Source organism: Microcaecilia unicolor, chromosome 2 (genome assembly GCF_901765095.1).
Source record: "Microcaecilia unicolor chromosome 2, aMicUni1.1, whole genome shotgun sequence".
Lineage (NCBI taxonomy): Eukaryota > Metazoa > Chordata > Amphibia > Gymnophiona > Siphonopidae > Microcaecilia > Microcaecilia unicolor.
This window is the reverse complement of record NC_044032.1, coordinates 206,132,604-206,148,657: the sequence shown is the minus strand read 5'-3', so window position 1 is coordinate 206,148,657 and position 16,054 is coordinate 206,132,604. Positions and strand designations below refer to the sequence as shown.

General features: G+C 42.7%; 1 protein-coding gene across 1 annotated transcript in view; it reads right to left on the bottom strand.

Moving 5' to 3' along the window:
- The window catches only part of FANCC (FA complementation group C), a 413,110-nt gene that overhangs the window by 201,733 nt on the left and 195,323 nt on the right, over positions 1-16,054 (bottom strand). The window contains 1 exon segment of the mRNA XM_030193652.1: positions 4,919-5,032. Coding sequence (XP_030049512.1) covers positions 4,919-5,032 — 114 coding nt within the window.

The window sequence follows — 16,054 nt, the reverse complement described above, 5'->3', positions numbered from 1 at the left end:
GAGCATGGTGCTGCCAGGTGCCAGCCAAGGAGGTTAGACTGAGAATATGAGATGGCATGATGCCAAAAAGCTGAAGCAAATTAGGTTAGCTTCCCTTTCCCTCTCCTCTGTGCAGCTGTCATCCCCGTTCACCCAAAACAAAGCAAGCAAACCTATAAGTATTGGTTTCATGGGTTACAGCAGTAATTAATTCTAAATTGTAAACCATTGTGTCATTTCGAGGGGTTGGTTTTAGGAACTCCTTGTATTCATGCAGTAATGTTTTCACCTAATAAAAGGCCACCAAAACAGACATCATGTTATGAGAATCAGGTGCTTAACAATCGGACTTACTATTTATAAGCACAATTTAAAAACAAAACAAAACATTAATTAGGTTGAAACCTGGGAGCATTTAACATTTTTTTTCTGTGCTTACAGCAAAAGAAAAAGATGGCATGTGGGAACTAACATAAGTACATAAGTATTGCCATACTGGAAAAGACCAAAGGTCCATTAAGCCCAGCATCCTGTTTCCAACAGTGGCCAATCCAGGTCACAAATACCTGGCAAGATCCCCAAAAAAGTACAAAACATTTTATACTGCTTATCCCAGAAATAGTGGATTTTCACCTAGTCCAATGGACTTTTCCTTAGGAAGCCGTCCAAACATTTTTTAAACTCTGCTAAGCTAACCGCCTTTACCACATTCTCTGGCAACGAATTCCAGAGTTTAATTACATATTGAGTGAAGAAAAATTTTCTCTGATTCATTTTAAATTTACTACATTGTAGCTTCATCGCGTGCCCCCTAGTCCTAGTATTTTTGGAAAGCGTAAACAGACGCTTCACATCTACCCGTTCATCTTCACTCATTATTTTATAGACCTCTATCATATCTCCCCTCAGCTGCCTTTTCTCCAAGCTGAAGAGCCTTAGCCGCTTTAGCCTTTCCTCATAGGGAAGTCGTCCCATCCCCTTTATCATTTTCGTCACCCTTCTCTGCACCTTTTCTAATTCCACTAAATCTTATTTGAGATGCGGTGACCAGAATTGAACATAATATTCGAGGTGCGGTCACACCATGGAGCGATACAAAGGCATTATAACATCCTCATTTTTGTTTTCCATTCCTTTCCTAATAATACCTAACATTCTATTTGCTTTCTTAGCCGCAGCAGCACACTGAGCAGAAGGTTTCAACGTATCATCAACAACGACACCTTTCTTAGTCGGTGACTCCTAACGTGGAACCTTGCATGACGTAGCTATAATTCGGGTTCATCTTTCCCACATGCATCACTTTGCACTTGCTCATGTTAAACATTATCTGCCATGTAGATGCCCAGGATGGTGTTTTTGAACAGCATCCATGTCTGATGTGAATTTTGATCCTCGCAGCCGCTCCTCTAAGTTTTTTTTTCACCGTTTTTCTCATTTTATTATAGTCTCCTTTTTTTAAGTTAAATGCTAACGTATTTGTTTTCCTATGTATACTTCAAAGCTAATATCAAATCCGATCATATTATGATCACTGTTATCAAGCGGCCCCAGCACCATTACCTCCTTACCAGATCATGCGCACCACTAAGGACTAGGTCTAGAATTTTCCTTCTCTCGTTGGCTCCTATACCAGCTGCTCCATAAAGCTGTCCTTGATTTCATCAAGGAATTTTACCTCCCTAGCGTGCCCCGATGTTACATTTACCCTGTCAATATTGGGGTAATTGAAATCAACACTTGCAACAAAATTCTACTGCAATACAACCCAGTATTGGAGGTGTATAATCACTAGTATTCATGAAATGTGGAGAGAAAAAAGACTTCAGAAACCATGGAGAATACTCATTATGCAGGAACAACCTTTCAATTTTTAGAGTACTCCTCTTCTTCAATCACTAGTCTTCACAAAAAAAACTCCACTCTTCTTATTCATGCAATACATGCACATACACCTTCCACAATACTCTATGGTAGAGGCTTATGCCAACTATATACATCCGGTGAAACAATTGTTACTTAACTTAAATATTCTTGTTGCTGTCAGTCCATACTGTCTTCCACAGCATACGGTACTCATGAAGCCCAACAGGAGACCCTGTTTCGCCACTATCAGGCTGTTTCAAGGGCTAAACTTTATCACAGACAGCTACATCCCATGCTGTCACTTCACCGCGTTAACTGCCTCGTCTCGGGTTCCTAAATTCAAACCAGACTTTCCTCCTATATATACGTCATTTCCTTATTCCCTGACGTACATCCACAGCAAAAACTTTATTGACAAACGATCATCTCACAAAAAAGCTTTCCACTCAATTGAAATATTCAATCCCTTAGGGATTACGGTTTGCAGCACATATATCCATCTTTGTTCTCTTTGTCTTAGCATCTTCCTGACGTCCCCTCTAAGTTCTGAAACCCGAATTTGCTCCAGAACTACACATTGCAAATCGCAAAAATCATGTTGTTGCAAAAGGAAGGTGTATGTGCATGTATTTCATGAATAAGAAGAGTGGAGTTTTTTTTGTGAAGACTAGTGATTGAAGAAGAGGAGTACTCTAAAAATTGAAAGGTTGTTCCTGCATAATGAGTATTCTCCATGGTTTCTGAAGTCTTTTTTTCTCCACATTTCATGAATACTAGTGATTATACACCTCCAATACTGGGTTGTATTGCAGTAGAATTTTGTTGCAAGTGTTGATTGTATTCTACTATTCCTTTTGGGGTTGATCAGGGTAATTGAAATCACCCATTATTATTGTGTTGCCCAGCTTGTCTGCGTCCCTAATTTCCTTTAACATTTCTGCATCCGTCTGTTCATCCTGGCCAGGCGGACGGTAGTACACTCCTATCACTATCCTTTTCCCCTTTACACATGGAATTTCAATCCACAGTGATTCCAAGAAGTGTTTTGTTTCCTGCAGAATTTTCAATCTATTTGATTCAAGGCTCTCGTTAATGTACAATGCAACCCCCTCCACCAATTCGATCCACCCTATCACTACGATATAATTTGCACCCCAGTATGACAGTGTCCCACTGGTTATCCTCCTTCCACCAGGTCTCAGAGATGCCTATTATATCTAATTTTTCATTTAGTGCAATATATTCTAACTCTCCCATCTTATTTGCTTAGGCTCCTGGCATTTGCATATAGACATTTCAAACTATGTTTGTTGTTCCTATTTACATCATGCTTAGTATTTGACAGTATTAATTTGCAATCTTTTGTCTGATTTTTATTTTTATTTAAGGACAACTGCTTTACTACGGTCTCTTTTGCAACTTCACTATCAGGATACCTTTTCTTCCCTGTTTTGGTGATATCTTTGAAAGATACCTTGTCCTGAACTATGCGCTTTTGAGCGACGGTCGGCCTTCCCCCAGTTTCTAGTTTAAAAGCTGCTCTATCTCCTTTTTAAATGCTGATGCCAGCAGCCTGGTCCCACCCTGGTTAAGATGGAGCCCATCCTTTCGGAATAGGCTCCCCCTTCCCCAGAATGTTGCCCAGTTCCTAACAAATCAAAAACTCTCCACCCTGCACCATTGTCTCATCCATACATTGAGAGTCCGGAGCTCTGCCTGTCTCTTGGGCCCTGCGCGTGGAACAGGTAGCATTTCAGAAAATGCTACCCTAGAGGATCTGGATTTGAGTTTTGTACATAAGAGCCTAAATTTGGCTTCCAGAACATCTCTCCCACATTTTCCTATGTCATTGGTACCCACATGTACCAAGACAGCTGGCTCCTCCCCAGCACTATCTAAAATCCTTGCTCCGTTTGTTTTGTGGAATGCAGTGGTATATTATAAAAATGCACTTGCATTTTTTTTACTACTACCATTTCACAGAGAGGTATTGAATAATGAGGGAAGGACTTCCTTCAAGCAGAAGTTCTATGCAGAGTCAGTCTAAAGGGTCCTTTTACTAAGACATGGTAAAAAGTGGCCTGTGGTAGTGTAGGCACATGTATTGGGAGCGCACCGGGCCAGTTTTTACCTCATCTACAAAAAATGGCTTTTTAAAAATGGGACAGGAAAAAGGCCAGCGGTAAAAATGAAACCAGTGCACATCCAAAACTGGCCTGAGCTCTTAACGCCACCCATTGATCTAGCGGTAAAGGCTAATGCGCTACAGGCACGGTGGCAGGTCAGCTCATGCCAAGTGCCAATTATCACCAGAACCGGTAAACGTAGGAGGAAACAAATAAATAGTTCATCCATACGTTATGGGCGCACATCAAATCTGAAATTATCACCAGGAGGGTGCGCTGGCCTGGCGGTAGTCTCATTGGGGTGTGCGCTGCATGCGCGTAGGGCCTACCGCAGCTTAGTAAAAGGGCCCCTAAATATGCCAGTAAAATAAAAACAAAATTTTGCTAGAGTCTTCTAGAGTGCAAATCGCACACACCGTGCACGAGCGGATGACTATCGCACCTTAGTAAAAGGGCCCCTATGTGAATCAAGCACTATATATGTACAATCTAGTTCTTAAAAATTGCTTATTTAATGAACAGCAAATTCTACCCCTCTGTATCTGATAAAAAGAAATTTGATTTGCATAATCTGAGTGCAGTTTTTTCTTTTGGCACCATTTTGCTGTTTGACTGACTTTCAGTGATAACAGATCTTAAAACACATGACCAAGTTTATTTTTGTTCTATTCCAAGGGCTATTTGGTTTATAGGACTGCAGTAACTATTGTTTCCCTTCGCACAAAATAATTCTATGGATCACAACACATTTTCGAGATCAGTTTTTTCTAGCCCAGCAGTCCTCTTGCTCTCTCCTTCACTACTTCTTTTGTTATTGCCTCACATGGCTTCAAACAGTCCACAGCTAGGAAGATGTAAACATGAGCTCATTTGCAGAACAACTGGTGCCATCCCCATCAGAAGGGTGTCTATTTGATTTAAAAAAATTGCATTAGCACTGTACTTACATTCTTTATTAGCTCTGAATAGCAGGCTGTAGGTGTGTAACCAAGAGTGAGAAGAAAGGGGCAGGCCTCAGCATCTCCCAGCTCAGAGGGTGAAAGCAGATGACACAACAAGTTCTTGGGAAAGACAATAACAGAAAAAGAAAAAAAAAGAAAATCACAATAAAATCAAACCCCCAGATAAACATTTGACTTTGCCATAGCACAGCCCCATTTGTTTGACAGGAAAGAGTTCAATTTCTAGGTTGGTGGGAAAAACAAAGACAGAAGTTTGTTAAATTTTAAATTGAAACCATGTCAAATTTTAGATAGAGATTACCAAAAACCTTTTAAGGCAATATGCCCAAAACAGTTAGACAAACCACATGAAATAAAGAACAAAAGAAATGCTTGACCTTAAACTTCAAAAAGAAGAAAAAAAGTTTTTAAAAAATCCCTAAAGAAGGAGCAAATTTATAGAGTGCTTGAACTTATTTGATCTTTCAAGAAAACCACATATTCATAGTTTATTAAAAGGTCAGTCTTATTTATAGAATGCTTTTAAATCAAAGTCATCTGTTTTGTCTCTTGATTACAGGGTAATCAACCAGGCATCGGAATCTCTTTCCTGTATAAATATACTTTATTAGATCTGCCAAATGTTAGAAGATTGACATTCAGAATCTGAGGATACTGACAAACTTAAACTATGTTTTGTTGCAGATATATTTAGTCAGATCAGAATCAGTTGTACGTTCATTAAAATACTTTTCTAAGAATATCAATCACATCCCTCATGCGTATACAGTGGAAGAAAAGCAAACATGAAGGGCCATTTCAGATAGACATCTCTTTCCTCACAAATATGTTCTAAGTGTGCAGTGGTGAACATGTAGGCCAACGTCTTCAGAAATCAACATGGGAGACAAAAAAAATGGAGTGGGAAAATTCATGTGCAAATGGTGTGAAATGGAGCCATATCCATGAGTAAAATACCCATGCCATAAAGGGGCATCAGCATACATAGGTGGCTATGAGGGTCAAAATAACACATGTATTTGGACACATATGCAATCCTGCACATAGAGAAACCAATGTTTCATGCTATGGTTGCACGCCCTTGCAGATGGCACTATTTTGTGACACTTGCTAGCTTATTTTCGAAAGGGAAGGAAGCCCATCCTCCAACACAAATCGGGAGATGGGTGTCCTTCCCCCGAGGTCGCCCAAATCGGCATAATCGAAAGCCGATTTTTTGCGTCCTCAACTGCTTTCCGTCGCAGGGACGACCAAAGTTCACGGGGGTGTGTTGGCAGTGTACCGAAGGCAGGATGGGGACGTGGTTAAGAGATGGGCGTCCTCGGCCGATAATGGAAAAAAGAAGGACGTCCCTTACGAGCATTTGGTCGACTTTACTTGGGGCCAGATGCATCAACCAAACGTTAAAAAATCTAAAACGAAACGAAGAATGCACCAAATAAACAAGTCGCACATGTTCGGTGCGGTACTGTAAAGTAGAATGCATCAAACTGGTGTAATCCCTGTCGGTAATCGGCCCCTAAAGCATGCGCAAAGCAGCCAAGCGTTATGCTGGCTATTCTGCGCGTGCCACAAACGTCAAAACAACCAAAAAGAGAAAACCAAAACACAAACCCGTTGCATGGATCGGGAGGGGGCAAAGGTGCTCGTCAGGAGCGTCCTTCATGGATGGCCTTGCCCCCCCCGTCCCGCCCGAGTTCGCCGCTGCTCCCCGCTTCCCCCCGCATCAAAACAAAAATCAAAACTTAAGGCTGCCCCGGCCTCCCTCCCTTCCTCTTTTTCCCAGCTCCACCTCCCGCCATCCTCCGCCCCTGTGCCCCGCCCCTCCGCTACCCCCTCCACCGGGCCCCCCTCCTTCTTACAGGGCTCACGCAGCGCCTCTTACCTCTGTGTGAAGGCGCTGCACGGGCAAAAGGAACAGCTTATGCCTCTTCGCCCAGTCTTCACGTCTCTCCTTTCCTCCTGGGCCTGCCCCTGTCTGACGTAGGTTACTTATGTCAGACAAGGGCGGGCCCAAGAGGAAAGGAGAGACGCAAAGACTGGGCGAAGAGGCATCAGCTGTTCTTTCTGCCCGTGCAGCGCCTTCACACAGAGGTGAGAGGCGCTGCGCGGGCCGGTAAGAAGGAGGGGGGGCTGGTGGAGGGGGGGAGCAGCGGCGACGACCTCAGGGGGGGCGGAGGCGGAGCTGGGAAAGAGAGGAAGAGAGGAAGGGAGGGGGGCCGGAGCAGCCTTAAGTTTTGATTTTTGTTTTGATGCAGGGGGAAGCGGGGAACAGCGGCGAACTCGGGCGGGGTGGGGGGGGGAGGCAAGGCCGTCCGTGAAGGACGCTTCTAAAGAGCGCCTTTGCCCCCTCCCGAGCTTGCCATCCTATAAGGTTTGTTTGTTTTTCAAGCCCGCACAGCCACAACGAGAGGTCCAGACCTCTCGTTAGATTTCATGGCGTTTCGTTCGATTTTCCTGCGTTAAACCAATCGGAAAAGGTTAGTGCATCTCGTTACAACAGGGTTTCTACACGAATTGCTCATCTGCATTCCATTTTCGTTAGCTGCTACCGTCGTCGGCAAATGGGCTTTAGTGCATGCAACGGTTAAAAAATTCTTCGTTAAAGGCTCATTTAAGGCTCATTAAAGTTAAGTGCATCTGGTCCTTGGTCCCTTTTTTTTTCATGACCAAGCCTCGAAAAGGTGCCCGAACTGACCAGATGACCACCGGAGGGAATCGGGGATGACCTCTCCTTACTCCCAAAGTGGTCACCAACCCCCTCCCACCCTAAAAAAAGTTTTTAAAACATTTTTTTCCAGCCTCTATGCCAGCCTCAAATGTCATACCCAGCTCCATCACAGCAGTATGCAGGTCCCTGGAGCAGTTTTAGTGGGTGCAGTGCACTTCAGGCAGGCGGACTCAGGCCCATCCCCCCACCCCACCTGTTGCACTTGTGGTGGTAAATGTGAGCCCTTCAAAACCCACCAGAAATCCACTGTACCCACATGTAGGTGCACCCCTTCCTCCTTAGGGCTATGATAGTGGTGTACAGTTGTGGGAAGTGGGTTTGGGGGGGGGGGGGGTTAGGGGGCTCAGCACCCAAGGTAAGGGAGCTATGCACCTGGAAGCAATTTGTGAAGTCCACTGCAGTGCCCCCTAGGGTGCCCGGTTGGTGTCCTGGCATGTGAGGAGGACCAGTGCACTACGAATGCTGGCTCCTCCCACGACCAAATGGCTTGGATTTGGTAATTTCTGAGATGGGCGTCCTTGGTTTCCATTATGGCCGAAAACCGGGGACGACCATCTCTAAGGTTGACCTAAATGTTGAGATTTGGGCGTCCCCGACCGTATTATCGAAACGAAAGATGGATGTCCATCCATCTTGTTTCGATAATACGGGTTTCCCCGCCCCTTCGCCGGAACGTTCTTAGAGATGGACGTCCCCGTTCGATTATGCCTCTCTTGGTCTTGTACATTGAAAGTGCAATTAACACTTTGTCATTTGCACATGCTTGCCTACAATCCTCATGCACATGGCACAGTTCCCAACAGAGCAACAAACAGCACAATAGGGCTCAAGAAAGGGTGGAACAATTTTATTAAAGGACCCCAAATGGGCCTTGTTTTGGCAAATGCCTGCGTCAGAGGTCAATATATTGAAATGCTCCAACCAACTTGGAATTGCAATGTTTAATTAATCCAGCATATGAACAGCGTCAAATCCAGAAAAGTTAAGCATAAGTGAAAGCGCTTGGTACTGTGGGCTTATTCCACTTGTTAGCATTTCCATAAAGACGCCAGAGATGTGCAAGGTTCCCTTCACAGCCATGACAACATGTTTCTGGTCCACATTACACTGTGGCCTCCAATATGCCATTAAAAAAAAAAAAAAAAAAAAGAGCACTAACATTGTGACTAGGAATGAGAAAAACTCATCTGAGGCAAACAGCAACCTCCTGGCATGCCTGGTGTTCTCCAATAAGGGCACCTTATACTGGCCCAGGAGCCAGGGACCAGATCATGCTGAAGCAATAAGAATCTAGGAATCCACTGGGCCTCTGACAAGGTGTTCTGACCTGGTTTTACAGCCTGCCTCACTGACACAGACTACTCAGTAATTACTGTGGATTCTTTTGGATTTGTATTAGGTAAACAAGACTTTTATTAGAGGTTCATAATTGTCTAAGATACACAATGATTAAGCTATATAACTGAAAAGAAACAATACCTATCTATAGCTAAAAAGAAACAATCATTACATCACTGGTCCCTACATCCAAGCAATGCTAGGAGTCTCTTGACCAGGAAAAGAAGCAATAATACATAATAATATACATACGTCACTGGTCCTTAATCTCTACATCCAGGCTCTTATCATCAGCTTTGGGGGGGGGGGGGGGGGGAGGCCTGTTCACGGCAAAAGCCAGGAGTTTCTTTGACCAGGAAATATAGTTCTCTGCGCAGTACGTATGTTACTCACAGACGAGCTCCCAATTTCACTGGCAGACATTCCCCTTTTTATTAGGCTTAGATCTCAAGTTCAGAGCTAAGGAAAATTACAGAATGCTTGAGAATTTCTCTGTTTTGGTAAACAAGCCTTACAAAATATACTTGAATGTGGTCACATGTTTCTCAGTCCAGGTGGCCAGTCTGAACTCGAAACAGGCTCCACCTTCCCCTTCACATACCAAATTAATTAGAGGCACATCTTATCTTCTTCCACATTCCAAATCATTTTCACACAAACAGAATTATTACTAATCAAAAATACAGACCCCGAGTGCACTGTCGGTCAAGGCAGAGTTGAAAAACAATCTTTAAAATCTTCCATTATACAAAGTAAGCAAAATCCAAGTCAGAGATCAGGTAGACATCCAAAGAGAAGAGGAATCAAACCCCTTAAGCACCTAACAGGCAGAAATGCTCTACCAGCTTGGGATCCTCCCACAGGAATACACTGTAATGGTGTGGCTGGGTAATAAAAACTGTTGCCTGCTAATGTTGTACAAGAAACCCATATAGACACAGATCCAGAGATCTGTGATCCTGCTTACAAGGATACAAATAGACACAGTGGTTCTGTCATCTGGCATGCCCACCTTAAGGAGGCAAGCCCTGGCAAGCTGCAACATTTCCCTCCCTATACAGCAAAACATACCACTGTTATTGGTGTGGCATCAACAAATGCATGGACACTGAGGCCAAGAATTCTTTCTGTATACAGGTATAATAGGTCCCACTTACAAAGAGCAAATAAGAAGGAAAGGCCCTGGAATGCTCAGCACTATCTGTGCCACCAGCAAAAAAAGAAGGGTGTAAATAGCAGCAATAGGAATTGAACACTGCAGGTTAACCTGCCACAGCCTCATGCTACATGTAAACCAATGCATGGCTTGTGAGATTCCTTGGTTTGACAGATATCCCATACCTGAGGGTGCTAAGGAACTGGGATGGTGAGATGGAACAATAGCGAGTTGCCTTACTGTCTCAGTCTTTACAGGTGTATCAGTCTGCAAGTCTGGTGAGATATGAAGGAGGGTGGAAGGAACTGCTTTGTGTGCCCCCATTGCATAGAATACATTATGCTGATACAAGCGAGATATCCTTTTCGGATAACATAATAATAGCCATAGTGGGGCAGATCAATGGTTCATGTAACCCAGTATCCTGCTTCCAACTGTGGCCAATCCAGGTCACAAGTACCTGGCAGAAACCCAATTAGTAGCAACATTCCATGCCATTAATCCCAGGGCAAGCAGTGGCTTTCCTCACGTCCATCTCAATAACAAACTATGGACTTTTCCTCCAGGAACCTGTCCAAGTCTTTTTCAAACTCAGATATGCTAACTGCTGTTACATCCTCTGACAACAAGTTCCAGAGCTTAACTATTCATTGAGTGAAAAAATATTTCCTTCTATTTGTTTTAAAAGTATTTCCATGTAATTTCATTGAGTGTCCCCTGGACTTTGTACTTTTTGAAAGAGTGACAAATCGATTCACTTTTACCTGTTCAGCATTTTGTAGACCTGAATCACATCCTCCCTCAATTGTCTCTTTTGTAAGCTGAAGAACCCTAAACTCTTGAACCTTTCTTCATATAGGAGGAGCTCCATCCCCTTTATCATTTTGGCCACTCTTCTTTGAACCTTTTCTAATTCAGACATATCTTTTTTGAGATACGGCGACCAGAAATGAACGCAATACTCAAGGTGAGGTTGCACCATGGAGCGATACAGATACATTATAATATTCTTGGTCTTATTTACCATCCCTCTGTCCTCTATCTTGGAATAAGCTGCCCTTTGCTTTGAGGCATTTATGTGAGATTACAGGCTTTAGAAACAGCTCAAGTTGCATTTGTTTATGCAGGCCTTTGGTGCAAACATGTAGACTTTATTTTATTTTGCTGGCAGTTGTTGTAATGGCATGCCTAGTAGGCATATTTTGTTTTATGTTTGTTGTGTTTGTTTTATGAATATGAATGTTTTATTATACTCCACTTAGGATGGAAATGGATAATAAATGATAAAAATAAAATGTTACTTTCTCTCATCCTCTAGGCAATTTCAGATTTGGAGGGATCTTGAGGCTCTTAAAACTTACTCCCAGGCCCCTTGGAAGACCCAGTCCAAGATGTTCACAGGATTCACAAGATTAAACTTGAATTCTCAACCAGGTCACCTCCACCTCTCCTTCCCTTAGTCCATTCTCTCAACCCTCCAACCCCTGCCTCCTTTCCTGAAATCACTGAAGAGGAAACTACACATCTTATTTCCTCCTCAAAACTACCTGTTCCTCTGATCCTATTCCCACCCATCTACTTAACACTATCTCTCCTACTGTCATCCCTTTTATCTGTCATATCCTTAACCTTTCACTCTCCACTGCAACTGTTCCTGATGCTTTCAAACATGCCGTAGTCACACCACTCCTTAAAAAATCCTTTATTGAACCCTACCTGTCCTTCCAACTATCGCCCCATCTCCCTCCTCCCTTTCCTATCCAAGATACTTGAATGTGCTGTTCACCGCCGTTGCCTTGACTTTCTTTCATCTCAAGCTATTCTTGATTCACTTCAATCTGGCTTTCGCCCCCTTCATTTAACTGAAACAGTGCTTGCTAACGTCTCCAATGACCTGTTCCTGGCCAGATCCAAAGGTCTCTATTCTATCCTCATCCTTCTTGATCTATCTGCTGCTTTTGACACTGTTGATCAAAGCCTACTCCTTGATACGCTGTCCTCACTTATTTTATTTTTGTTACATTTGTACCCCGCGCTTTCCCACTCATGGCAGGCTCAATGCGGCTTACATGGGGCAATGGAGGGTTAAGTGACTTGCCCAGAGTCACAAGGAGCTGCCTGTGCCTGAAGTGGGAATCAAACTCAGTTCCTCTGTTTCCCAGGACCAAAGTCCACCACCCTAACCACTAGGCCACTCCTCCACTCCTTGGATTTCAGCACTCTGTTCTTTCCTGGTTTTCTTCTTATCTCTCCCAGCGTACCTTTTGTGTATACTCTAGTGGATCCTCTTCTACTTCTATCCCACTGTCAGTTGGTGTACCTCAGGGATCTGAACTGGGACCTCTTCTTTTCTCCATCTATACTTCTTCCCTTGGTACTCTGATCTCATCCCATGGTTTTCAGTATCATCTTTACGCTGATGACTCCCAGATCTACCTCTCCACACCAGAAATCTCAGCCGAAATCCAGGACAAACTATCAGCCTGCCTGTCTGACATTGCTGCTTGGATGTCTCAGCGCCATCTGAAACTAAACATGACCAAGACTGAGCTTCTTATCTTTCCCCCTAAACCAACCTCTCCTCCTCCCCCATTCTCTATTTCTGTGGATAACACTCTCATCCTTCCTGTCTCATCAGCTCGTAACCTTGGGGTCATCTTCGACTCCTCCCTCTCCTTCTCTACACATATTCAGCAGGCTGCTAAAACCTGTCGTTTCTTTCTCTATATTATCACCAAAATTCGCCCTTTCCTTTCTGAGCACACTACCAGAACCCTCATCCACACTCTTATCACCTCTCGCTTAGACTATTGCAACTTGCTTCTCACAGGCCTCCCACTTAGCCATATCTCTCCTCTTCAATCTGTTCAAAATTCTGCTGCACGACTAATATTCCACCAGTGTCGTTATGCTCATATTAGCCCTCTCCTCAAGTCACTTCACTGGCTTCCTATCAGTTTCCACATACAGTTCAAACTCCTCTTATTGACTTATAAGTGCATTCACTCTGCAGCTTCTCAGTACCTCTCCACTCTCATCTGTCCCTACATTCCTCCCCGGGAACTCCATTCACTGGGTAAATCTCTCTTATCTGCACCCTTCTCCTCCACCCCTAACTCCAGACTCCGTTCCTTTTATCTTGCTGCACCATATGCCTGGAATAGACTTCCTGAGCCGGTATGTCAAGCTCCATCTCTGGCCGTCTTCAGATCTAAGCTAAAAGCCCACCTTTTTAATGCTGCTTTTAACTCCTAACCCTTATTCACTTGTTCAGAACCCTTATTTCATTATCCTCACTTTAATATTCCCTTATCTCTTGTTTGTCCTGTTTGTCTGTCCTAATTAGATTGTAAGCTCTATCGACCAGGGACTGTCTCTTCATGTTCTGGTGTACAGCGCTGCGTACGTCTAGTAGCGCTACAGAAATGATGAGTAGGAGTAGTAATCTTGTCTGTCTTTATTAGACTGTATATTTCAAGAAACAAAGACTGTCTACTAACAAAACAGGGGTAAATTTTCAAAAGCCTGATCTGGAAACAAGTGCCTACTTTTCTTTATATAATACTAGCACAGCCAAGTGGTTGATAAAGCACTTTAATTTAAGGCACAATCACATAAGAACCCAATTGTCACAGTGAGTCAGACCAATGGCCCATTTAGCCCAGTATGCTGCTTTCAACAGTGGCCAATCCAGGTCACATGTCCCTTGGCAGAATCCCAAGTACTATTAAGACTCCAGGTCACTGATCCAAGGAATAAGCAGAAGCTTTTCCTGGGTCTAGTATAATGATGGTTTATGGACTTAACCTCTAGAAACATAGCCAAAACTTTTTTTAACCCAGCTACACTAACTACTTTTACCACATCCTCTGGCAACTTAATTCTTCGCCGAGTGAAAAAGTATTTTCTCCTATTTGTTTTAAAAGTATTACTATGTAGCTTCATTGCATGTCTCCTAGTCTTTGTACTTTTTGAACAGTAATCCACACCACTCAGGATTTTATAGACTTCTACCATATCCTCCCCCTCCCCCAAACCATCTCTTCTCCAAACCGAAGAGCTTTTCCTCCTATGAGAGTTGTTCCTTCCCCTTAAACATTTTGGTTGCCCTTCTTTGTACTTTTTCTAATTTTGCTATATCGTTTTTGAGATGTAGTGACTAGAATTGCACACAATACTGAAGGTGTGGTCGCACCAAGGAGTGATACAGAGGCATTATGATATATTTTGTGCATCATTTTGAACTTATCCAGATTAAATTTCATCTGCCATGCAATTTAACAACTTGGAAAAGTGTTCTGTCATCTGCAAATTTAATCACACCACTTGTCATTTCCATATCATTTATAAATTCCAAAGTACTGGTCCTAGTGCAGATCTCTGTGGCACTCCACTATTCAAATTCCCCCGGTGAGAAAACTGGCTATTTAACCCTGCTCTCTGTTCTCTCTTGGGTCGATATTCAAAGTGAATTAACTGGCCAGAAACCGCTCCTGGCCACTTAAATTGTTTGTGCTATCTGCGATATTCAGCAACACTTAACTGGTTACTGCTGCTGAATAATCACCACTAACTGCTAAACTCAAAGCCAGCTATGTTGTAGGCAGTCTGGGAATGGAGTTAGCACTTAACCACTTAAGTTTAGTGGTCAAATCAGACTGCATAAAAGTCAGTCCTATCTTTATGGGATGTTGCTTATGGGGTTAAGTGCTGAATATCGCACTTAACCACATAAGAGAGCTGGCTGCATAACCCCAGATTTTCAATGCCCGTGCTCGGTCATGGCTCAGCATGAATATCTGTGAAAATGCTGCCGATGCTAAAAACCGTTCACCATTGCCAGCTGAATATCGACCCCTCTATTTTTATTAACCAATCTACAATAGAAATTACCTCCTATATTATAGCTTTTTAATTTTCTTAGGAGTCTCTCATGAGATAATAGAACTGCTATAAATGCCCACACCAAGATGTTAGCAAGGATGTTCACAAATTACAGTATTTTATAATTTACGTGCGTACTTGTGCGCTCTGGCTAAGCTCTACCCAAACTTTTCCAATGGCCCACATTGTTAAAGTAGGGGCCATCAAGCAACGCACATACTTTCGTGCTAGTTGCAATTTTATAAGAGTTCGCTTGCGCATGCAAGTTACCACATATGCACATTAATGACCTTGGATATATGAGCACTTTATGGCTAAAATTACCTCTATATTATTGATTTTTATCAGCTAAAAATATATATGAGTTAAATATATGTGTAAAAAAAAAAAGATCTGGGAGCCTGTTGAATTGTTTTGTTCTGATAAGGAAACCACTTGTCCTTAATTTGTTTTACACTTGCATCAATGCATGTTCTCATCATATGTGTTACAATTATGTTTGTTTTGTGTTAGTTTGTTCAAAAATTCAATAAAGATGGTTTAGAACTTAAATATATATGTAAGCTGGAGTGAAGGGTACTGTAGCAATGTGGCAAAATGTTTTTGCAATCTGAACACTAAACTAGAACTTTATATACCTGAATATAGCATTACTTGTGGCACAACCACAACACGGCACATCACCCAGAGAACACCATTCCTATTGTGATACAGGGTGGTGGCAGCAGCATCATGTTATTGGGTTGTTTTTCACTGCCAGGGGATTGGAGTACTTTGTCAAGACAGAAGAAATAGTGAATAGAAAGAAGTACAGAAAGGTATGAGGAAAACCTGCTATCCTCTGTAAAAAGCAGAAACTTCGTTGGAAGTTCACCTTTTAGTACAACAACAACCCAACGCACACAGCCAAAGCTGCAGTGGAATCACTTCCATTACTGGCAATAAGTCGAATAAACCCTAGCCGTAACCGTAAGTTACAAAAATATAAATGTCTTTAAGTTGCCCAGCTCGA